This window comes from Falco punctatus, assembly GCF_963210335.1.
Source record: "Falco punctatus genome assembly, chromosome: 3".
Lineage (NCBI taxonomy): Eukaryota > Metazoa > Chordata > Aves > Falconiformes > Falconidae > Falco > Falco punctatus.
In genome coordinates, this window is record NC_137582.1 from 106,944,152 (window position 1) to 106,969,010 (window position 24,859).

The 24,859-nt window shown below is 47.2% G+C and overlaps 2 protein-coding genes across 5 annotated transcripts in view; one reads left to right on the forward strand and one right to left on the reverse strand.

The window, feature by feature from the left end:
- TNFRSF14 (TNF receptor superfamily member 14) overlaps positions 1–24,859 on the reverse strand; it is a 37,910-nt gene that overhangs the window by 3,861 nt on the left and 9,190 nt on the right. The window contains exons 2-6 of one of the 4 annotated variants that reach the window (XR_013927194.1): positions 10,100–10,200; positions 9,474–9,536; positions 9,112–9,292; positions 710–8,983; positions 393–498 (exon numbers count right to left, since the gene is read on the reverse strand). Coding sequence is in view for 2 of the 4 variants with exons in the window: in XM_080381285.1 (XP_080237411.1) it covers positions 393–498; positions 710–808 (205 nt within the window). In the remaining 2 variants the exon portion in view is untranslated. Of the gene's footprint in view, positions 1–392; positions 499–709; positions 8,984–9,111; positions 9,293–9,473; positions 10,857–24,859 lie in introns of those variants that run through there. The other 3 variants (XR_013927193.1, XM_080381285.1, XM_080381286.1) reach the window with 3 other exon arrangements.
- LOC308061388 (transcription factor HES-5-like) lies at positions 22,380–23,485 on the forward strand (the record flags this gene model as incomplete). The annotated part of the gene is made up of 3 exons (XM_080381292.1): positions 22,380–22,487; positions 22,807–22,987; positions 23,220–23,485. Exons 1-3 carry the CDS (start codon positions 22,422–22,424, stop codon positions 23,483–23,485), a joined length of 513 nt encoding a protein of 170 aa, XP_080237418.1. The 5' UTR covers positions 22,380–22,421.

Consider the following 24,859-nt stretch of genomic DNA (forward strand, 5'->3'; position numbering starts at 1 on the left):
ACTACTAAACTACAAGGACCTCAGAAATATGCTAATAGCGGCTGCAGAGATAACCCCGAAACAGAAACCGGGACCCAAAATGAAAGACCTTGGAAACCGTGAAGTTAGTGACTACCAGGGCAGAGAGATTCTGGTGGTTTTGGCTTCTACTCTGGAGGGTCCGAAGAAAGGGATGGGGCCCTGTGCTGCTGCAAGGGGGGTGTGGGGCGTGAGCGAGGGCCGCAAGAGGCCATTCAGGCATGATGCTCACAACTTGGTTAGTTGCAAGGCTGGTGTCAGGGTGCAGCGGGCTGCAGGAGGGAAGGCGGGTCACCCTCATGACCCGCTGCAGAAGGAGGGAAGGAGCTTTCCTCTGCAGCTGACATGGGAGAGCAAGCAGTCCAGTTACCTACCAGCAGCACACATGAGGCAGCACTCTGCACCTATGGGATATTCTCCCAGCCCACATTCTAAGGCTTCCACACAGTCCAGCTGCATGACGAGCACAACGGCAAAAACCTTGGGGCAATACAAGAAGGGATTTCTGCTGCACAGCCTGTTTACAGGACGCCGGCCGCTCGACACACCGCCGTCTCGCACAGGGGCTTCCGACGAGCGGCCCTCCGCGCAGGGCCGGGGCGGGGGGCGCTCCCCGGCCAGCCCGGCCCCGCCAGGCCGCCCCGGGCGGAGAAGCAGCGGGGAGCGGCCCGGCCGTGCCGGCCCCACTCACCAGGCGCATGGTCCGCCGGGCAGGCTCCCGCAGCTGCGGGGCTCCGCGGCGCCTCAGCGGCCGCCCCGCGTTCGGCGCAGCCCGGGGCCGCTGCCCCATGCAGGGGGCCGGCCCGGGCCCACAGCGGCTGCCGGACCCGCGGCCGCGCCCGCCGCCGACACGAAAATGAAAGCGAAAGCCGCGCTGAGCGGGATCACCTCTGCCCCGGCAGGGAAGGGCGAGGAGGGGAAGCCGCGGCAGCAGCCCAGCGCTGGGCCTGTGCCCGACACAACGGCAGCGGCGGGGACGGAGGCCGAGCGCGGCCGGGGCAGCCCGGCTGTGGGCCCTTGCTCAACAGAATGGCGGCGGGGGGCGAGGGCGAGTAGGGCTGGGGCTGCCCGCGCCGCTGCCCCACAAGGCGGCGAGGGGGGAGAGAGGGCAAGCAGGGCCGGGGCAGCCCGGCCAGGGCCCCTGCCCCACAACATGGCAGCCCGGGAGGCTGAGCGGGCCGGGAGCTCAGTGATCACCCCAGCCCCTGCCTGAGGGCCACCTTTCTTTCGCGAAAACGTGTCCATAAGCACACGCAAAAGCAACCAGAAACAGCCAACTATTAAAAAAAAAAGATGCTGAGGCTGCCCAGCAGAGAAATTACTTGAGCAGGCAGGGAAGGGCGAGGAAGGGAAGCCACCGCTGCGGCAGCCCGGCTCTGGGCCCCTGCCCCACAGAATGGCGGCGGGGGCAGAGGCTGAGTAGGGCTGGGGGCTGCCCGCCCTGTCCCACAAGGTGGCGGCGGGGGGGGAGAGAGGCCGAGCAGGTTCAGGGCAGCCCGGCGCAGGGCCCCTGCCCCACAAGATGGCAGCCGAGGGGGCCGAGGGGGCCTGGAGCTCAGTGATGACCCCAGCCCCTGCCTGGGGGCCACCCTACCTTCATGAGAACGTGTCCATAGGCACACACAAGAGCAAACAGAACAACCAACCATTGTAAAAAAACAAAAGAAAAAGAGGCTGAGGATGCCCAGCAGAGAAATTATTTGACCAAAAAGCAAAATGCCCAAGTCCGCTGTTAGACTTAGCTCAGATTCCCCCTGTGCCAGCGGTATGGCTTTCCGTCACTGCGGCAGTTCTGGGCCTGGCTTTGAGTCGGCACCAGCCCCCAGCAGATGTTGGGATTAGCAAAAGCATTGGCAGTTTTTAAAAACAGCTGTTGTCACAAATACTTAAAATGTTGAAATGGGTCACTGTTCCTCGAATACCACAGGGAAGCAGTTTACATAAATGCAGGTTTCCCCCTTTCTGTTTTTGAAGAAAAAAAGCTGGCAATGCTTTACTAGTTTCTGAAATGGGCGGGCAGCGTTTCTTGCAGCAGGGTGAGAGGGTGCAGAGAGGAGCTGTTTGTTAAGGCCTTCAGTGAGCTCAGAACTGCGATGTACCTTTGGCAAGTGGAAAGCAGACCAGCGAGAGACGGGAGCCGCACGCCTGCTCCTCTGCCAGGACGCCCACCAGCTAGGGACAGCTCAGCTGGAACGCGTCAGGGATCCTGTGTTCAGCCCACATCCGTTAAAAGTCGGTTTACGTGCCTACGTAGCAAAGGCAGCTAAAGAGGTGTCCAGCTCTTGTTATTAGCGTTTCATAATTCTGCTGACAGCTAAACTTTTCAGGGCAAGCACACTGGGAGTCCCCAGCCGGTTTAACAGGCGCTGACGTGCAGCGCTGCTGGAAGAAGAGCTCCGTCTCCTTTCGGTCCCATTCCCCCCAACCCCACTACGAGCACCCATGAAGAAATGGCAGTTGGGAAGCGGCTGAGGCTAGAATTCATTCTGATGAGCAGGTGGAAGTCACGGATGGCGCTAGTTCCAGTTCTCCGTGCCCCAGATTCTTGCAGGGAGGTGTTGGGGTTGGCGCTGCCACTGCTGCCCTGTGTCAGCGTGTGTATGCCGGCGTACAGCGACGGAGGGGGGTGGCTTGCCAAAGGCTGCGGCAGTGAGTCAGACAGAGGTAATGCCAGCGCTGACTTTGGAGGTGCTGGGGATGGCTGGCTCTGGCACGCACACAGAGCGTGTGTGACAATCTGGGACACTAAGCACAAGCCTAGTGACACTGTGGCCCTGTCAGTCCTGCCTGTAACCTGCGTTGATGGTGCACCACGCCTGTAGTTTGCTCAACATTTCCTCTTATTTTCAGGTGATAATGCTAACTTCTATAGCTATTTGGGATAGACAAGCTGAAAGTGAAAGCTCCCTCAGACACAAAAATAGGGAAGTATACTTGTGAAATATGGATGTCAAGCTTCCTTTTTCCATAGTGACAGAGCTTGAGGGTTTCTAGACAGAGTTACTTTTCTCCCCTGGGAAGTGATCGCAGGTAGTCCCTTGACATGAACTGATTTTACCGTATGGCAGCTGCCTCAGTTTCCTACACATCACCACTTCTTTTCCACTGCTCCAGGTTTCACTTGACATGGCAGATCACACTTCTCTGGCAAAGGACAGCTGCTGTGCATGTGACAGGAAGGTCTGAGCTTGCCTTGCCTTGCCTCGGAATGCGTTTGACAAGTCGAAATTCATTGGTATTATCACATTTGCAATGGATTTTCCCTGTGAGAAACCTCTCGGGCTGTGGCCGGCATTCAGCACTAATACAGCACTTATTTTTTAGCCAAGAAATCAGTAGTGCTGTCTACCACTGTGACCTAGCAGTTGGGAAAACCAAGCAGCCATCCTACTTAAAAGTGTAGTTCATAGCTGGATGGGAAATACGTATTTAGCTCAGCAGTATTGCTGTAATCAGGTCATTCCTGACTTGCCTCCCTGACTGCAGGCCAAGGTTTGGGTTGGTTTTTTTCCCCCCACGTCCCTATCACCATTTCAGAATACAAAAACCCTAAGCCAGGTGTAGATTCATACCAGCTTCCATCGGTCTCCCAACAGCCACAGATTGATTGTGCCTCGTTCTTCTCAAGCAAAGGGACTTTCCTGGTTGTTGAGTACAGAAACTCCGATCTGGACAGCTGAAGGACAGTAGCTATTGTCTTCAACTGATTTACTACTGATTTACAGGATGCAAGAAAGAGTAAGTCCTGAGAGAAGCCTTTTAGGACTATGAGGAGGGCAAAGACCTCCCTGTCCATCACACCACTATCCTGTCCTTCACACAGGTGCACACACTAGTGCATGAACCAGCATCCTTAGTCCAGAATTTATCTTTGCAGGTGCCTTGTATACAGGTAATGCTCAAAGGTATCCCACAGCTGTATGCCCTTCTGATTCCTTAGTTTTGTTATCTTTGGTAGAAGATCTAGGGAGCCTGGAAGTTAAGATAGAAGCAGTCTTCTCAGTTTTTCAGGTGGTTGTTTGTTTTTTTTTTTTAACTGCTTATAATTTTATCAGTCTGTTTGCTTTTTTGGACTGAAATATAGCATCTGTGCTGTTTAAGTGCAAATATCTCTCCTGGGGGGGGGGGGGGGGGGGGAAATATCAATAGATGTAATGCAGCCCATCTGAGAATGAAAAGAGGTATCTTTCCTGTTGTGATCAAATATGCTTGTGAGCAGTGGAACTTCTAAGGACAAGTTTCCTGTAGCTTTATGTCTCGCGGACAAAATATTTTGTGCCTGGTAGGGTACAAGCTGTGATCAAAGCTTATCTGGTGGTGGGAAGACTTGTAACATTTCTGTCATCTCTGAATTCTTCAGCATACAGCCAGTACAGCAGCACAGAAAGAGCAGTGATGCCCTGGCCAGCTGCCAGCCCAGGTGCATTGCCACTGCTGTTATCAGAATGTGCCCAGGCACAGCAGAGTACAATGATAAGCAGTGCAGCGGTACAGCAAGCAGCAAAAGCAAAAAGCAGCCCCTAACGAGCACAAGATTTAATTTGCAGTAAGGAAAGCAAGCCCCATGGCAAGCACAGGAGCCTGCCAATTAATAGCTAAACAGCAACGACAGCTATAAATTTGACCTAGCAAGTCCAGTCAAATCTGTCGTTATCTCGAACCCTTTGAGCTGCTTGCTCGCTCCCCCTTGGCAGGATGGGGGAGACAATCAGAAAGATAAAAGTGAGAAAACTCGTGGGTCGAGATAAAGACAGTTTAATAGGTAAAACAAAAGCTGCGTGTGCAAGCAGAGAAAAACAAGGAATTCATTCACCAGCTATAGAGACATTAACACAGACAACATCAAATTCTACCCCTTTTAAAAAAAACAAACCCCAAACCAAACAGCATTATAACATTATATAAATCCAATAGCATACTGGTTTATGGTCCAGTCATCCTGCACATTTTTCAAGCTCCATTCCCTATTTGTTTTGGTGGGGTTTTTGCCAGGGCTTTTTTTCTGCTGCAGTGTCTTGACAGACCCAAATAAGCCACCTGGAAATTGTGGGCAGAATTAAAATTAATATTCCTTAGTACGTGCAGTGAAATGAAATTACTCTGATTTAAGTGATATTGAAGGCATTGGCCAGAGAAAACTCGTTGTTCCTTCTAACTTTGTTTCTAAAGCTTTAGCTTTAGGAATCAATAAAAAGAATATATAAGTGTGTGTCAGTAGTAAGTGGTGTCTTTTTAAAAGGACTATAGCTTGAAAATTTTAAGTAACATTTTGTGTGGGCAGAAGCATTCAGTGTAAATGGAAGCAACAGACCTGCAAGTCCCAAGTTTTACAGCTTTAAGGAATTGCTTAAATTATCCTTTATAGACACAGTTCATATAATACTAGTGAGAGAAGTGATAGAAAGCAGCTTTTGCACCAGATTCCACAACTAAATTTTAAAAAGAATTCTACTCCAGTACTGCTGGAAAAAAACCAAACCTCTCTACATCAATTTAACGCTTCATCAAGTTACCCTATTCATCTGTCCACATATAAACAATTACAATGTCATACACAGAAACTGAGAGGTGGAAAAGATTTATTAAGTCTCCAGCACTGACTGACATCTGATACCTGGCCATTAAAATGAAGCAAACAAAATCACATGAAGCATACACATGAAAAACCCTAAAATTCTGCTCAAACTGACGTTTTAGTCATCCAAGGGGACAGTGTTTTTACAGTAACTGTGACCCCTGGTGGCTAAAAAAAAAAAAAAAAAAAAAAAAAAAAAAGTTTGCAATGTCATTTGTAAACTTTGCAAGGGCTTTTCCTACTGCAATATTAAAAAAAGTTGTGTATCTAAAGATTTTTTTTCAGTAAGAACTTTTTAGTCTTCTAAATACTTTGACAATCGTTTTGCATAATTCTAGAAGTTTATATAGCAAGTTCTCTGTATCGCAAGCCAATTCACTTGCTGGACAACAGTAACAACATCATGTCATTACTAGTGTTACTATTTACATTATAGTAACATCTCAAATCCTCAAATGAAATTAAGGTATCGCTTTACAAAGGTACTGCCAAGAACTCCTGAGTAAAAGAGCATATAGGGACTCTGCCACTTAATGGCATCTCCTACCACAGACGCCACATTCCTTATTGCAGTAAAATGCGTATGTATGACAAATCGGTGATAAAATGTGGCAGAATAAATCATTCCTTGTCAAAACAAGAGACAAACAAAAACCTGCGTAAGCAAGCAATGTGTGATCTCTGGCTAACAACATGGATTATGTCTCTAGCCAAAACATCCCGTAACTTTGTATGTAAGCCGCAGAACTATCGTATTTTTTTCATCAGAGGATAACGTTTTTCACCCAAGGTTTATGCCTGCACAAACTTACGTTTATTATCACGATTGGTTTATTGTCATAGGAAGGGAAGCTCCCCCAGTCAGGGACACACGTGGATGTTCCTGTTGTGATGGAGTACAGATGTTTGTTGTTTGGGTTTTTAAATCCCATATTGCTCTTCTGTAAGTGCTTATGTTCCACATGAAAGAAAGCAAGCTGTCCATGTGAGACATGCAGCCAAGAGGATCTTGGCTATTCCTGCTGACCAGTCTGAAGTTCCTGAAGAAATCATGCTTGAAATAACAGTTAAGAGACTTTTTAATATTAGGAACACAGAGTTTAGCAATTCAGTAATTACTATGAGGAAAGGCGGCTTTCCAGGAATCCTTTTTCTACTCTACAACTCTTTATTGCTGAGGGGAGAGATCAGCTCCCCCAACTTGAGTCAAGGGCCTGGCTTTCAGGAGGGCCCAAACCAGCACGAAGCGTTACCGACGGCCACGCTGCTACCCAAGGCAGCAAGGTAACAGCAAAACAAGCTGAGGGAAGCCAAGGCAGCCTAAGCGAGAGAGATTTCCTCCTTCTCCTCAAACTGCCTTTCTGATCTCAGGCCAGGTAAAATATAGGATGTGCAGCTCATTGCTCTACCTGCGCATCTGCTCCTTCTACACTGATACCCAAAGCAGCTTTAAATCAGCCACCTTTGGTAGGGAGCAAAAAGCTGAGCACAAACCAGCTGCCTCCGACCTGTTTTCCACCCATCCTTGCACGGACAAATACATGATATATATATATGTACATATATAACTTACTGGGCTATAACTGGTGCAGACATGCCTCCCACAAACCCTGATGGGGGATGCTCACAGAATCCTCATTCAGGTAGGTGTAACAGCAGCAAAAGGCCTCACCCTGGTTTGTGTGTCCCTACCAGGGCAGCTCTGACCCACCCGACCTCCACAGCTCTCCCGCTGCTGCTCCACACCGCTGCAGTGCAGCTCTTCCCCGAGGCTTTGCAGGGCAGGACAGTTCATTTGCCCCTCTGAGCTCCCAGAGAAGAAACTGTGGCAAGGCATTAGAGGATGCACAGCACTGCAGTGATTCAGTTTGCTTCCTCTCAGTGTGAGGTGAAAAAATCACATGAAAGGAGGACTACAGATTCCAGGCGCTGCCTGTTAGGGAGACCAGATGGCCAGGTTGGAGGCTTTACTACCCAGGTGAGAAGGTTTTGTGTGGATAGGAGGGGCAGTGACCAAGGAAATGCTCACTACAATTCAGCTGAGAGAATCTGTGTGACGGTAGCACTTGCTTGCTTCTTGGGGTTAAGTGTGCAAGGTACTCACGTGATGGGAGCCATGAGACTATACAGAGTAGATGAGAACACGAGCTCCTTTTGCTTTACAAAAAATCCCACTTCTAACTTTCAAAGACTAACATATTGGTCTTTCTCAGGGGCGCGAGTGGCTGCATATTGCTCAGAGGGAGAGAACCCAGACAGAAGTTGCACACAAATGCATTTTATTGCTCTCTACAAACACAGAGACGCATACATAGTATGCATGTAAGCCACAGGCCTGTCCCAGTAGTGGGAGAAACACTATCCATCATGAATTAAACCACTCAATGCAGACAAAAATCATTATTATAATGAAAATGCTAGAAAAAGCATAGCTTACACCCAAAATGTATAACATTGACAAATCAAGCCTTATACGTACTACCTTTTCTTTAACATAAAGCAGTAACATACTCTTTTTCTAAATTGAAAAAAGCAGCAAAATAGTAGAAATATTCCACATAGTTTCCTAGCTTCTGTTCATCCATCATGCTTTATATACTAGGACTATGAAAGGGCCATTGGGAAAAATCCAAAACAAAACGAAAACCATCTCTGATGCTGTACAAGTTATAAGAAAACCAAGGGAAATTGATTCTAATCAAGTGTGCATGAACCAAAGGGTAGTAAATTTATCCTCTGGAGTGACTGAGCAACCAAGTGTTGCTAGTCAAGCCAGAGCAAAGCTGATGGCTCTTACAAGCAATATTAGAGAAATCTCTCCTACAGCAATTCTCGTCCATCACAACTGTAACATCTACAAAACCACCCTCCTTCATTTTGAAGACATTCGCCCCCTGACTGGGCAGCGTGCTGTGGACTGTTACCAGCAGTGTCTACACAGCTTCAGTACCACTCAGCAGAACGCCTGAACTTTTGCCAAAGGATCCCATAAAAGTCAAAAGTATGCCATTCTTTTCACTCATAAATAAAATATAGGGGAAACAAAATTCCCTACGGAAGAGAGGATCAGAGCTGGGCTATCAGGTGCACTCAGATCCTTCCTCTGGACCGTAAAAGGCAGAGGTCCATGAAGTAAGGACTCCCCTGACTACCAGGGCCTCCAGAGAGTACTGGTGTCTTTTGGCGATGCTTGCTTCAGGGTGCTGGGGTTCCCAGGGGAATAGGCGACCTCTGTAGCAGCTGACTGGCTCTTCTGGAAGTGGCTTAAAAGTTTGGTCTGTGTTTCAGTTCGGACTTTATGAAGAGAGAGGAAATGAAAAGCTTCTTGCAAACATCTCGAATAGCCCTCTCTGAAGTCAAACTGAGAGTTTTTATGGAAGGATCCTGCAGCTAGAGAAGGGAAGAAAAGAGGTAGGGGAAAGAAAGAATAGTTTAGAGCAATTGCTCATGGCCGGAGATTCATAAAAGTGTCACAGATTTGCAGTAAGCTAGAGAGTGACACAACATTCAGTACTCACCCTTCATCTGCAGCTGGCTCTGCTGCTTCAAGTAGCTGACAGTCATCTCCAGGATGTCGGCTTTCTCCAGCTTGGAGTTGGGCTGGTGCCTTTGAAACTCCTTCTCCAGGAGCAGTTTCAGCTGCTCGATGCTGCTGTTAATCCGGTCACGGCGCATTTTCTCCACCACCGGCTTCCTCAGCTGTAAAAAGCAAAGGAAAAGAGACCTATCATTAGAAGGATCTTCTCCCGGCCATCTCACAGGACTGCTTGCTGCCCATCACTGTTCCTAAACAATGTGGACCTGTTTCTCAGCTGGTGTAAGCTGTTATGAGAACAGCTGAGAGCGCGGCTCGAAGCTGCCTTGCTCTGCCTGGACTTACTTTGTTTTTCTCCTTTGGTGTCAGTAGGTTGTCGGGCTCCATGAAAACAGTGCTGGGAGCCATCTGTCCTGGGAAAGCAAGGAAGGTCTCAGAGTGGAAGTCCAGGAGAAACGTGTTGCTGGAAGCTGCCTCTGCGCGATATTTATACTGTACAACCTCACTGAGAGTCTGTGGGTCTCCGGCTTGGTGGCGTTTCCCACACTCTACAGCCAATCAGGGAGATAGGCAGCACAATAGGAGAAGCATCTATTCTTGCATGCTCCATTGCCAGTGAATAGCCTGGGGATAATGACCTTCTCCCAGATGAGCAGGTGGGGAGTGTATGGTACGTGAAAGGCTGGGATCAGAATTACGTGTCAGAAGCTGGGAAAGAGCTGGCCTTCAATGGGAAAAGGCTGCTGACTAATGCCGCGGATCAATAGCATTCCAGACACAGCCTTGGGTTCACATGCGTGGAGGAAGGAGGAGGTCAGCTGCCGATGGCGGGAAGTAACTCCTGCGTGGGGCTGCGTTCCTCTCTGGGGACGCTTGGAGGCACACGCTTAAGCATGCACAAATACACATGCACACACGAGCGGTTTCTGGCTTACTGAGATAAAGAGCAGAATGGCTTTAAAGCTACTCACCTTGTTTTCTCAGGAAGCCAGAGCCAGTTGTTCTCCCTCAGGTGACCGTGACGCCAGTTTTGCCCATGTGAAACAGAAAACAGTTTTTCCAGCTTGTCTTACTGCAAATAAGTACTTCTAATTGTAAGCACACAGTTACTGAAAACGTTTTCAGTTTTGATCTTTGCTCTCTTCCCTTGATATCTTATGTGCCTCTTTAGAATACTCTCAAGCTGTGCCACAAGCACTTCATGTTTCTGTTTGCAAATACCTGCAACATAAATCCACGGGGAGAAGGATCTTGGAGTGTTTTGAGATCAGTTTGTCTCACATAATGCTTTTTCACTTCCTCCCGAAAAATGCATTTTAATAATAATTCTTGTTATTTTTATTTCATCTATGCACAAAGGAAAATTGAGTGCAGAAGAAATTTATATAGCCCATACACTTACCAGAAATCAAATTCCTGATTCCTCATTATTCTCCACTGGGGCAATTTCTGCATTGAGAGGCACAGCCTTTGCTCAATAGGTGCCTGCAGCTGGAAGAGTTAACGGTCTTCCTATTTGTATCCTATAAGCACACAGCCAGAGATTCATGACACAACACTTGAACCAGATCTGCCTGCATTTACCCTGCCTTCACGCAAGCACCGCTTCCTTTTACGAGCTCTAACCTCACATGAACAGCTGAAGAAGGACATGGCAGCCGGGTATCTTCTGCATCCTCTGGACATGCACCCTGGCCTGTGTGGAGCACGGCTGACAGCAATCTTGTCCTGTTACAAGACATGAAGGGCAAAGCAGGCAGGCAGCAGCATTAACTGCGTATCTAGAACCATGTGTTTTGGTCCCAGATTTACTCCAAATGTGCTGTGCGACCTCATCAGTTCGACATGCTTCTCTGTGAGCATCAGCATCTCCCTCTCCAAGACTCAATACAGGAATAATAATAATAATAATCAGATAAATTACTGCCAAGTAATGTTAGGGCTTATGGTGGGGGATCTCTTACTGTAGTAAGTAAATCCTGTTTGTGTTAACATTAATATATGTGTATGCGTGTTCATGTATATATTAATATATATATGTGTGGTCACGCATGACTTTTAATGTGAATCACATACACATGTACACATTTCTCTCTCACTCTGAAACTCATTATTTGTTAGACCAGGTAAGGTTTAAATGACCTCTTCCAGGATCTGCTTTTCCATCCCTATTGTACTGCTCCTGAATAGGCTCCTTCTTTTCGTACAGAGCAGCAGCTGTTGAGCTCTGAGCCTTTTATGTCAAGTTGTGGGAAAGCTTTTGTGACACCATTTCACATGTTCTCCTCAAAGCTTGTGGATTATCTTTGAGCCCATGTAACGCCACCTCTGAAACCAATCTTACGCTCTGTGCATCCCTCTTGGGGAGATTCTCTGAAACAGAAACTCCTGAGTAGTAACTCGTTTCTTGAGCTTGTTAATCAAGCCGCGTGAAGAAGAAATGTGCCGATCCCGTGATCAGCAGAGTCCACTAGCAGTTCTGCTGGAGACGGTTTCTGTTCTCCCAATTAACTCACTAATAAACAGCTCTAGGAACAGCAATAATTTCCCCTTCCAGTACAAGTCACATAAACAGGCACTCCAGTTGGAGCCCAACAAGGCTGTTTAAAGTGTCAGACGCCTTCCCTGCAATTATCCACAGTATAGGACAAGAAACTAAGCCTGCTTCTCAGCAGCCTCTGCATTCCTGCATTCCTGCATCACAGGACTGTTACTCTGGGGGAGCACAAATCAACTTTCCGTGATAAAACTAGTCGAGCAGACGCAGACGTGTGATTGAGTGACTTGGGTCTTCCTTTGACTTGCTTCTCTCACCTGTGCAGGCTCTGGCCATTTCTGGGTTTGCCCAGCGGTTCTGAAGACGCGAAGGAGAGGGGCAGGAGCCTGGAACGGGTGCTGGTGCCTGCGCTGGGGCAGCTGGCTGCAGCCCCTCACTGACCCACATCAGGCTGAAGGTGTTGCCACCCACGTCTGCCACTGCTGACTCCACCTGGGATCTCTACAGCAGGATTTCACACATGAACCTCTATTTCTCCACTCAGTAGCCAGGGGATTATGAAGTTAACTCTGTGGGAACAGTCATGCACGCCTGAACCACCTTACCCTCCTTGGTCTTGGTAGAAATTTTGCGTAATTCATTATTACAAAATTTAGCTCAAGTTAAAAGAGAATGAAAAACTCTATCTCCTTTCTTTTTCCAAGAAAGTAACTTCCATGTACCTTCTTGAAGGAATGAATTGTATGGGATAAAAAATCCTGGATTTTCTTCCAGGATCCCAAGCATCATGTCCCATTTCGTATCTGTTTACTGTGTGCGCTTGAGATGTGGTGGACCTTTTTTTCTCCTGCTGTTTAGCAATTACATGGTTAGGCATTGTCACTGTAACCCACACCTTCAGAATTCTTGCCTTGAATCTGCCACTGACTCAGTGGAGCGTGAGAGCAGGTGAAGGCTCACCATGCTCCATGATCCAAGCCGCGTGGATGCGGCTAGCCCCTCAATGCCTGGACCCTCAGTTTAGCACCTGCATGCTGGGTTCAGAGCAATGTGAGCTCTGATCCCTCACAAAAAAAAACCATACCCAGCAAAGGCAGGATCAGCTTTCCTAGCAGGGATTCCAGAAGAGCTCCATTGCCTCATGTCTGGCCAGTCCGCAGCCAAAGGGAAAGGTGTCAGAGATGGCTGTGCCAACACTGTGCCTGATGGTGCTGCGATAGCCGTGGTGTGGTTGGCACAATCAAGGGGTCAAGGATCAATACTTCTCCATTAGGATCCAAACTGACCCAAAGACTGCTACAGAGCAGGCTGAACGCTAATAATCTCCTGTGGCCTCGAGAAATTCACTTAACTATAGGGGCTGGAGGCCCTACATACATACTCAGAACATGTGTGGTAAGAAAAATGATGCTATTCAATGTATTAATGTGAGGTGAATGTAGCAAAATCTCCCTGAGATGCTAAATCTACTGAGGTTCTTAATTCCTCATTTTGTGTAACACATTAATTTTAAAGCATCTAAAAAAGCCATATATTAAAAATAGCTTTTTATTTTCGTTGGTTTCACAGTCTATGAGGGGAAAAATCGGCCAATTACTGACCATCTTGGAAGTGTTACTCAAATTAAATGCTCAATTATGCAAAATAGATGCTCTGCTTCTGCTTTAGTTGGAAAACCTAAAGAAAAGTGATAAAGAAAATTCCTCCCTATTATAAAGTTAGCAGAGTCAGTGGACTTTGAGGATAATGAATTCTGAATTATATACCTTCTATGATGGTTCCAAACATACACATACGTATTGCATAGAAAACTTATGAGGATCCCAAGATACTGGACCTGGTTAATGTGTTTGAAATACGGCATTAGCAAGAGCCTTCCCCCAGAATCTCTGCCAGATGTTAGCTCTTTAGGAAGACTCAAAGATGCTGCTCCTTTCTCAAGTCCTGCGAGATGCTCATTGCTCCCATTGCTTCTCTCCTGATACGTGTTGCCCAGATGGCCTTTTGGGAGCAGGGTTTCCCACTGAACACAATGCAGAGGCAAGCACCGTTGCTAATGTGGTTTGTAGTCAGGCACGCTTCCTTTGTGACAGGAATGAATATAGTTAAGAAATGGTGTGGGAAACTCAGAAGTACACAAACTTCCATAGCCTTATGTTAGCAAGTCATTTAGAAAGGTAAAACGCTTGGGAGCAGGGACAGAGCAGTGTTTCTGAATAGTGAACGGGTAAGACAGCAAAATGTAGGAGACACAATTAGCGCCAAGTCTTACAGAGCATCCTGAGGTGAAAAATAAAAAGGATCCGAACCTAAGGGCCTTACTTGGATCCTCACTGAAGTCAACAGAAACTTCAGATTCCATGAAGAGTGAAGCAGACCGCTAGATTTAGCCTGCAGCTTCTGTACCTCCAGAGCTATTTCCTGATCTCCGGTAAACTGGTGGAAATACAGATTACCTCTACATGTACAGTGGAATTTATCAAAATCCTAATCTGAAAAATTTGAGCCTGAATTTCCATCTGCCAAATACCAGTACCAGCATCCGGTCTATTGTTTCTCATTTCTTTTATCCAAGCAACACAGCATAGTTTAGAAGTATTAATGAAGAGAAAAGCTTCCCTGTAGCATTACTGGTATAAAATCCGATCTAATAATCACGATACGCTCATGGTCCACAGGAATCACCTTTCCCCTTTAGCACCGTGCAGCAAAGAGGCACAAAAATCCCATTGCAAAACTACAGTGATGGCTTCCCGAATGGGACCTGCACTGGCTGGGTTTCAGAGCTCGGCATCTCCAAGATTGCTCAAGGAAAGCACACCCACCAACACACGGAGCTAAGGAATCGATGCCCTGCTGTACCACTGGGGGGGATGTGCTGCAATGCTTGCCATCATGTCTGGGCAGCCTTTGGTAAAGAGAATAGCAAGACAAAGGTACTGAGCAATCTGGAGCAGGGGCAACCTGACTGTCAAGTGACACCTGGTAGCTGAGTCTCTCACTTTCTGTCAGTGACTCCATGGAGAGTCCTAGCAAAAAACCACGTTATTCTGGGCAAAGCTGAACTGAGGCAATGCCTCGCCTACTGCAGACGATCTCCAAGCTGTGAGGAGGAAATCAGTCCTGTATTTAAATTACAGCAAACGGTAATTCAGATTAACATGCCGGGGCAATTCAGGATTGGAGTAGCTTCTGTATCTGTTTGCAACAGCTTGCAAAAGCTTACGAGCATCTTGACTAATACCAAGGCTCTGTGCTTCCTGGGACACACTGAAAAAATCTGGGGGTGTAAAGAGGCAAACAGAGTATGTGGCTCAGAAGTCTTAGCGTGGGCAAAACCCACCTCTGCCACCTTCAGCGGGACAATTTTCTTTGGCTTTACCAGTGGCTGAGCAAGATTCTGCTCCTGCAGCTCCTTTCCCTGTCATTTCCTCCCACTTTTCCTTGCTGTGCTGCTTGGCAGTCCCTTGTTTGAGTCTGGTGCAATTTCTGTTTCTCTGCATAGCTTCCTTCACTTTTTTTTCCCCCTTTTACTCAGGGTTTCTTTTCCCTTCATGCAGTTTTCATAATCTGATTTTTCATTCTGTCACTCTTTTCCCCTCTGTCTGTCACAGGCAGATGTGGTTTGAGGACAGGAGTGTCTTACGGACCCGCGGACTGTGTGAGTTTGGAGTTCCTTCCAGTTTCCCACACTGCTCTCCTATTCACTGCATTCAGGCAGAGGATAAAGGAAGTGTGCCATGCTACAAGCTGAATTAGAAATGGTGTTTGACTTCCCTTTGTACTTCACAGAAACCTTGCTCTGGGCAGACCATCTGCATAGCACTCACTGTGGAGAAAACCATTGATCAAGACCTGTCAGCCCAGCTGGGGGAACTTGGGAAAGTAATTCCTTGTGCCACTTCAGTTCTTTAGGGCTTAACATCTGGCTGGAGGGGGAGGCGACAGTTGATGGTTTAACAGTCGTGCTTCCTTTCAAGTTTGGGATGCTGTTTTGATCCCCGATAAGCCTTTCTGAAATCCTGATTTTAATAACATGGAAAGCATCCAGAACACTAGGAATAATGCACTGGCTTTGCATTTTCAAAGTGCTTTACAAATACCAGCTAATGAATTCTCAGCAACCTTCTCTGTGAGATAAGGATGTATTATTAGTGATGTTTTACAAAGGAAGAAAAATGAGGCAGACAGGAGAAACCCAAAATTTCAATATTTCAAATAGCCAACTGGTTGCAGTGCTTCTATTGCCAAGTGGCTATTTGAGACATCTGGTTTACAAAGATGCTCAGCGCCCACTTTTGTTTCAATCAGCTTTGGCATCTCAAAAAAGGAGCAAACTTGAGAATTTGTATTCCCAGCCTGGACCACACTTGCATCGTGCACCACCTAGATAAGTAGATGCAAGAGTTCTCCTTTCTACTCAAGTTCAGCAGTGGTTTCTGAAAATGTTATTCAGTACAATTTGTTGAAGGCCATGAAATGGCTGAAAAGGAAGATGCACTCAAATCCTTGGTCAGGAAATACTTAATGATCTATTCAACAGAAAGTAACTTGATCTCTCTAGAAAGTAAACGAAGTTTTAATTTGTTTATTCATGCTCCTGAAGAGCTACCACAACCGCAGTCTTAAGATGCAGCTGTCCTTAGTCCTTGTGCAAATCTGTCTGTCAGCACCATTTCATTTTGACCAGCTGCCTCCCAGCGGTTGCGGTTATTCTGGGCTTGGAGCTCCCTGGAGGACAGGATGCAGTGTGCCCCAAATTACATGAACTCCCTGAGTTTATAAGGGAAGTTCAGGCCCTAGACTCGTGGCCTGGATAAAACCAGTGACTTAGAAATGAGAAAGGAGCCGTACTGCTTTAGTTAACAAGATCAGTGCTAGCTACAGCATTATGTGCTGATTGTTGGCTGCACGCAAAAGGTGCCTGCCCAGTCTGACGATGGCAGCTCTTGGGGACTTTGTGCCAGATGCCCAGTACCACACCACCGCAGGTGACTGTAGGGCCCAGTTTATACTACCAGCTACACTGAAGATGTTCTGGGGTCCTGGTCCTATTCTTAATGCCCTCTAGGCTGTTTCTGTAGAGTTTGGCTCTAGATTGCACTAGATCCCCCTGATCCTGACATGTGACAGCATGCCTTGCCCTGTGGCATGGTGATGAGAGCCTCCAACTCTGCCTCGTACGTCTTGTGAGGACCACGGTCTGTCAGTTCTTGCGTATGCCCCTCTGCTAGTCCTTTGCCTGGCTCAGAACTAGGTTATCTAGCTTTTGAAAAACCATTCTTGCCTGCAAGGCTGGCACCTGCTTTTATCCGAGACGATCTCTTCTCGCTGCTGCCAGCTGAACATGGCAGAGATGTTCCTCAGTCCTCCAAAATCTACCTGCCTGGTGGGGCAGGACCTGACACTGAGCCCCAAGATGCTTTCACCAGACACCTGTCCATTGTGTTCCACAGTGTGGTGACTGACAGCCGCCAAACATGAGAACGTGGGTTCTGGTGGGAGCTTCCATCCCAAACCCAGGCTGAACTCAAGGGAAGGGAGAAATTCACCGGGGCATTCAGCTGCAGGTTACCAACTTGGTCCCAAGGTAGGGAACAATCAGATGAGGCTCAGGGGATGCCAGGGAAGTCTGTGACTATTATCTCCCCTCTCCACCGCTGCTCTAGCTAGAGTTGAGGGATTAAATATTTGACAAGAGCAGATAGGATTAATTGCTGCTCTTATAAGGGGAGAGGTGACTGCCCTCCTGTCTCGCACAAACACACCACTCCTGTCTCGTCAATGACAGCAAGTGGTTGTTGGGGCCAGACCTCAGGAACTACACCCCCAATTCTCAACCTGGTCCTCTGAAATATTCTCTCCTTGCCAAAATGCTTGGCAGCACTACTTGGTAAGTCTTGCAATTTTTATAATGGGACTCATAATACTTATGGCCTTCACTAATATTTCACATCCGAGCCTTGTGCTTATATAAAGAGAGAAAATTAATGACATCAATCCAAAGTCCAAATGCTTAATAAAACAAAAAGTTTTTTTTAAAAATCCATCAGAATTATTTTAATTTTATTAGAAACATCAACATGTTTTTGTTGAATCCCTATGACTTTCAGCCCATTTCTTGGTTTCTTGAAGCCCAAATTTTGACATTCGAAATGTTGGCGGTAATGCCAGATCCTCAGAGATGCTCAGCCCATTGCAAGAACTGAATAGTCCCATCTTCCAAAAAACCCACCCAAAACAATGAAGGAAGTGCATGAACTCAGCAGCTTCTGTATTTGCTCCCTCTACTCTATTGTTAGTGACCGGCTCTTCTCCTTCCTTGGCCAGAGCTGGGACGTGACTGACTGGTGGGGTCTGTGTATTTCAGAGGACTTTTGGGGAGCACGCGCTCCCGCTGAAGTCAGCAGTATCGGGGGGGCTTTAGAGCAAAACTCAAAACCATCTGGGGTGCTTTAGAGCAAAGCTCAAAACCATCTGGTAGCATGTGTGAGAGAACTGCCGGGTCTCCGCGCTGTTGCTGAGCTGGGGAACACTTACATTACTGAGATCATAACTAACTTAGCACCGACCAGCGTTAATTGTAGAGCAAGGTGTAGCTGAGTCCCCTGGTAAAAGCAGAAGGACAGGATGTATTCTGTGGTTGGTTTATATGGGTTTTTGAAGGAGGAGGGTGGTAAACACATAACATGGTGGCTCCCGCAAAGCCTGCTCCCAGGGCAATGTGTTCCTTTGAGACATAATTGATTCCTGCCATCAGGCACCAGCCTGCTTTCCCCCAGGGTCAGCGCTTTCCCACATCCAACCCCATTATCCCACAGACCATGCCTTTTGTACAACACACTCCAGCTATTCATGTGCAAAGCAGCTGTAATCCCCAGACCTTTCAGAGTCAATATACCAGGAAATAATAAATCCCTCTTGTGCACTCTTGAATATGCTGAGAGGTGACTTGTGGGAATTTCAGCTGGGCAGAAAAATAATAAATTCTCCTTAATTTTTAATTATTTGTAATACTCGCTGTAGAAAGACTATGTTATTGGTGCATGACTATTTCAGGGTCAACCACACAAGCAACTATAGAAATTGCTTTTGCCTCCAACAGCCCTGAAAATGCATATCAAATTGTCTCATATGTTTCTTAATGATCAAAGTCCACTTTCCTTCACTTACACACCTGGGAATGGCTGCATATTAAGCGTTCTGGATCTAAAGAAAAACTAATTAAAAAAGGTTAACCTGTGAAGAATGTACTTTACAGTAATAAAAGACCGCTTTTTGCCAGGGTTCTAATGTCTAATATCTAAAGGAGGCAAGATAATGCCATGCTAATGACATTTAATGGAATATTTTTTTACAATAGGTCTAATACAACATAACCTTTTCCCCTGAAAAGAGGCAGATTGCACTACACTTCCACTCCATCGGTTCACATGGCAGAATTACGCTTGGCTTGTGAGAGCGAAAGAAGCCAATCCTGAATGGCAAGTTTTGCAGGACAGTATCTTTACATATTGCCTCCCATGACAAAGATTTTTTTAAGCTATTTACTGTGTAGAATGTACTATCACTGAAATACCCTGAGCAGAATGTGGTAGACAGGGTTAGGTGTACCTAGAGGGCTGGGAGAAGTGATCTTTATCTGTGACACCAAAGCACGCAGTGGCCCCTAAGTTAAAAACTGTCAGAGGATCATTAGGGTTCACCTCAAATAGGCAGTACCCTGTCTTTTCAATCCTTACCCAGAAAACCTCCACAGAGCAAGTCGTACGGGTATGAGGATGATGAAGGGATGTGGTAATACTGCAGGGATCTGTAGTACTAAACCCCAGGAATCTTACACAGTAAGAGACATCCCTAATACCCAGTGGTAGTAAGGTATGGGTGTGGCACAACATACAGACCCAATAGTTTCATAAAACATTCAAAGGTAGTAATTTCCACACAGGTGTGTCAGCACAGGTCAGCTTGGGACCCTGGTAGGTGTTCTCATTGCTAGTCTTTCTCTGTGATGCTGCCACTAGCACATGGCCTGTGCAAGTGAGGTCAGAGCCAGCCTGGACCTAAAAAGCCTTCCATTTTAGCTGGGTAAGCAAGCCTTTCAGCAACACTAACCGCGGGCTGGCCCGAGGAAGAGAAAAGCCGACTAGAGATGGGACTGCACGCAGCACAGACCCCGCAGAGCCCTGCTCTCCAGGCAGCTGTGGTGACAAAGGGGTGTCCCAGGGAAGAAGCATCTCTACCAGGCTCCCAACAGATGGGGAGAGAAGAAACTCCTCTGTAAAACAGCAAGAAGAGGCCACCCTTAGCACTCCTGCAGAGGAGCAGAGCTGTGCCCACCGTCGCTCCTTCTCCGCTTGGCTCTCACAGGTGTTTGGCAGTACCCTGAAGTGGTGCCCAAAAACCGCAGGGGCCAAGTCAGCCCTGTCCCTATCTCCCACCACAGACACGGGCTCAGCTCCTGACGCCACGAGGGCTCTGTGAAGAGCTCGGCAGCACCACTCCCATTTCCCAGAAGGGCAAACTGAAGCACAGTGAAGCAAACTGTCGGCCCCCGGGACAGCCAGTGCTGCGGCTGAGCTGGGCATCCCTGCTGGCCACCCCCGTGTGTGCACCACTGCCTCTGCCCCCTTGCCCCATGTTGCCCCCTTCTCCTGGAAAACCCAGATCGCTGAGAAGCCCCTGCCTACATGGCGGAACACGTGCTTTTCAGCCTTACTCGGTGAAAAAGGCGTGTGAGTTCATCGTGCCCTGACAGCAGCGCAGGCTCCACAAAGGAGTTACTGGCACCAGGCTGTGTGGGTTTGAATTTCTCGGCGTTTCCCATACTTTTCCCCTATTGATAACATTTCTTGTTGGGACAATAGAAGTGTGCCTTGCAGCTACTCATGACATTAGTGACGGTGCTTGAGTCTGAATGATTTAAAGGGGAAGAATCCAACTCCCAAAAGACCATCTGGCTATCAGTTATAATACAGCAATAAAGGTCAGAGCTGCTGCTCAGGAGTTGGGAAAAAGATGTTTTTTGACACTGAAGAGCCTCTTCAACCAGCTTGGTACATGCCTACCTGCCAGCTTCTAGCTTCTAGGCCTGCCACCATCGCTCTTTTGCTAGGAAAGGGATAACACAGGACACCAACTTCTGGAGGAAGGCCAGCCAAACAACACAGGAAAAAGGGCAACACCTTACTCTAGCTGGCAAGAGCTAGGGCATGGTCTCTGAGCTGTATCTTACTTTGTATCACAACCCTTTGACTACTTCAAACTGTTCATGAGATGTCTTGTCTCCTGGCTTTCCCACAACGCAGGGAATAAAGGGCTCCAAGGACAACATCTGCCCTTCACAAAGAGCTAAGCCCATTCAGGCCCATACAATGAAACCCACCAAGCTGGCCATTTCAGTGACGCCTCCCTCCTTCCTGACAACTGCCCATTAAACTCAGGCTTCACTTCAGGATTGCCAAGTACGAAATTGCCTTTGGCTTTCTTACTTCACCGCACACTTCCCTCCACCATCTCCAGATTCTCAGCCACGCTCCCGTGCACAAGCAGTGCACTGGGAGAAGATGAGCACACTTCTGCCTCGGGCACTCCAGGCTAGACCCCTCAGATGGCAGGATGCAGCACAGCTTTTCTCAGGTAGGTTCTGGGTTATTTTCGGCGTTGCCTCAAGGACTGTATCCAGGCAGGGATTTTTCTCGTAAGACAAAATCAGAACTAACCTAAAGTTCCACACATCTTCAATCTTTTTCTTGCCTTTAACACAGAAGAAATGTTTGCTTAATTTTTATTGAAATTTTCATGCAAATACAAGCAAGCAGCACCACCCTCATTTTCCAGAAAAGAAAATGGAGCAGGGATGTCATGCTAAAGGTTACGCAGGGAAGCAAATACGTGGTCTCTGAGATTTCATGTCCAGCAAACTGCGGCAGGTCCAGCCTGCAGCGGAGCAGTGTGATGCTTCTTGGTCAGATGAGAACAAACCACATCAGAAATCCCAGGCCAGAAGCAGAACTGACCTCCTTGCTGGGGTCCAAAGGTGGGCCTCAGCTACTAATTCCCATTCACAACTCACCTCTGACTTCCCAAGGCCTAGGGCTACTGGGTTGAATCTGATGCTATTCTTTAGCCCAACATCCCATCATACCGACTGTCAGTTCTCCACTTAGAAAAGTCATGCAAACAAACCTGTTGTTTCACACTGGTAATGCTTTGGCTCACCCATTAGAAGCGTAATGACTGCACAGACAAGTGCAAATACACCCTCACTCTGGCAAATGGCACATGGGATGCTGGCTGTGAAGTGCCCTCTCTAGAGTAGAGAGATGTCCTTGGTGCTTTTGATTTTAACCCTAACAGTGCTCCCCTTCTTCTCTTCCCCCCTTCCCCCAAAAGTGTGCCTCCTCCACGCTCACAAATGTGACTGGCACATGTAGGGACTCAGGAATGCAACTGATCCCAGACAACCAGCTGGAGGGTCAGTGTTTTCCCAGATCCCTGGGCAGCCCTGAAGAGCCACGCTGCACACTCCACCAGTCAGCGTGGGCAGAAGGTTATTCTCTCCAGGGCATTTGCAATCAACGTACCATGCGCTAATAGATGCTTCCTCTATTGTTCAGCTGTGTGCCTGGATTGGCTGAATGGCTGTGGGAAACACCAGCAATCCTGAGACTCACGTATCTGCTGAAGCTCCCTGATGTATAAATAGAGGCAGCCGGTAACTGCCAAAGCATAAGTCTTACGCTCAACACAGCAGCCTGGTGCGGGGGTCTGTGCCAGGACTGAGAGCACTAAGAATGGCTCCCAGTAACACCCTCATGATCCACATGGAGGAGAAACTGCTGCCAAAAGAAAAGAATAAAGTAAGTAGAGCCCTTGACAGGACTGGGAAGGCTGGCCTGTGCTCTGTGCAACAGGCCACCTCTAACAAATAAAGACCACCTGGGAAAAGATAAGGGGGGAGAAAGTGGTCTGCGGGAAGGCAAATAGGTTGAAGAGAGAGAAAGGAGACTATTATATAGAGTTTTTAAAATTAAATTGAGTGGGGAACAGGCAGGCAGCATCACAAAGCTCTCCTGCCAAAAGAGAGGGTCTTTGAACGCATGTGTATCAGGGCATCAGAAGGGGAAATCAGGCCAGGTCTTGGAAAATCCTTAACGATCTGCTCCATCTCTCTTACAGCTGAGGAAGCCGGTGGTGGAGAAAATGCGCCGTGACCGGATTAACAGCAGCATCGAGCAGCTGAAACTGCTCCTGGAGAAGGAGTTTCAGAGGCACCAGCCCAACTCCAAGCTGGAGAAAGCCGACATCCTGGAAGTGGCTGTCAGCTACCTGAAGCAGCAGAGCCAGCTGCAGGACCAAAGTGAGTGCAGAGCACGTATTGCACACGCGCGCAGCCCACTCCCACAGGCCTTCGCCCTCCCCTGCAGCCCCGGCCCCCAGAGCATGCAGGGCTGTAACACACCAGCTCTAGCCACGTGAGCAGGGCTTGTGGACTCAGGCTCTTGAAAGAAACTTAATCCATGAATGGCAACTGTCCCATGTTTTGGTCATGATCTTAACCCACTGCATTTGCTTCTTTCTTTCTTTTCTAGCTTTCATTCACAAGAATCTAGAGCAGGACTTTAACAGTGGATACCTGCGGTGCCTCAAGGAAGCGATGCATTTTCTGTCCTACTACGAACCCAAGAAGGAAACTCAGGTGCAGCTAATCAAGCATTTCTGCAAAGCTCAGATGGGTGCAGATGTCATGTACTCGCCTGCTCTGCGGAGTTCCCCTCTGTCACCCTGCCTGTTTGCCAGAAAGCAACCTGCCCAGAAGACTGTGGCTGCTGCTCCTACCATCTGGAGACCCTGGTAGACCTGCAGAACATTGCTTTATTCCTATGTTTTGCTACAAAAACTAGAGGTGCCTGTGATTTAACAGTTCCTCTTTAAAGTAGGAAACATTGCTTTCCAAAGGTGGGAGGGGGGCAGTTATTGTTTTTCTGTCACAAGAAATGAGGGTCGCTAAGTAGTTTCCCTTCATAGTGAAGGACTGTGTTTGTATCTTGCAGCAAATTTGCTGCTTTTATCAGTGGCTCGTAGCCAAAGAGAGGACGAAGTTCTGTGGTGATTTAGAGAGCCAAATGCCCTTCCGTTTTCATCACACCTTTGCTTCGCAAGGCTGTTGAGTCTGTGGCTGTCAGGGGAAATCTTTCTGCTAACTCCCTGGGTCACTGGTTCAAGTGCTCCATTGTCTCTAGATAATGTATTGACCTTCCTAAAGAAGGAGCACTTTCAAGAATGTATTTTGTATCATAAAGAGGGCATTGAGGCTTTACCTTTTGAGTGAAAGACGTTAATAAGAAATGCTGATTCTTCTGAAGTTCCTACGCTATTTTTAGTATAACTTCTTACAGAAAGTTATGAGGATAACAGAAAGCTCTAGGGAAAATTCTCTTAATGTCAGTATGCCTACTCTCAGTTGAGGGACAATTGATGCCTTTTGTAAAGGAAATGCCTGGGATATACCTTAAGGAAAAGGGGGAGGAAGGGAGGCAATGACTACTTTATAATCATTCATTCTACATGCTAAAGAGCCTAAAGAGCTTTTATAAAGTTGCGATGTATTCATCCTGTGTGATGTTCAAGTTTGGTGTCTTCACTGTACAATACAATAAAAATGGTTTTAGTCATTAATTCTTTGGTTTGAAATTATTAAAATGGCTAATACTCCTGGACTAAGGGTTGCATGTCGACTCCTCCTGCAGTGGGGAAGCTATCAGGACACATCATATTTCTAAGCCCTTCATTCTAGCATGTAATTTATTTTTGTGAAATTCATTTGGCAGAACAGGATTTCACATCGTGCAGAGAAACAACCCCTGGCAAAGTTATCAGAAATTAAAATGGAGATGAAATTGAAGTGAGAAACTGAGAGGTGTAGACCCAGATAGTTAATAGCAACCTATTCAGACTTCAACATATCACTAATTTCACAGCCAGTTTATTTCCTCCCATTCCCCACTAATTTGCCCACCAACCTCAGTTCAGTCTTACGCTTTCTGTCTGTTTAGGAGGTAGCAACATGCAAAACTCCTAATAACTTCCAAAGAGTTTGGCACCTGACTCTGCTTGGGGGTCTTATTCTCCTCTTTGAAACTACCTGCAATGAGGTGAACTAGTTTTTGTTGTCTTTCAATTTCAGCACCTTCTGTTACCTAAACATGAAGTCTGATAGGCAAAACCAGAA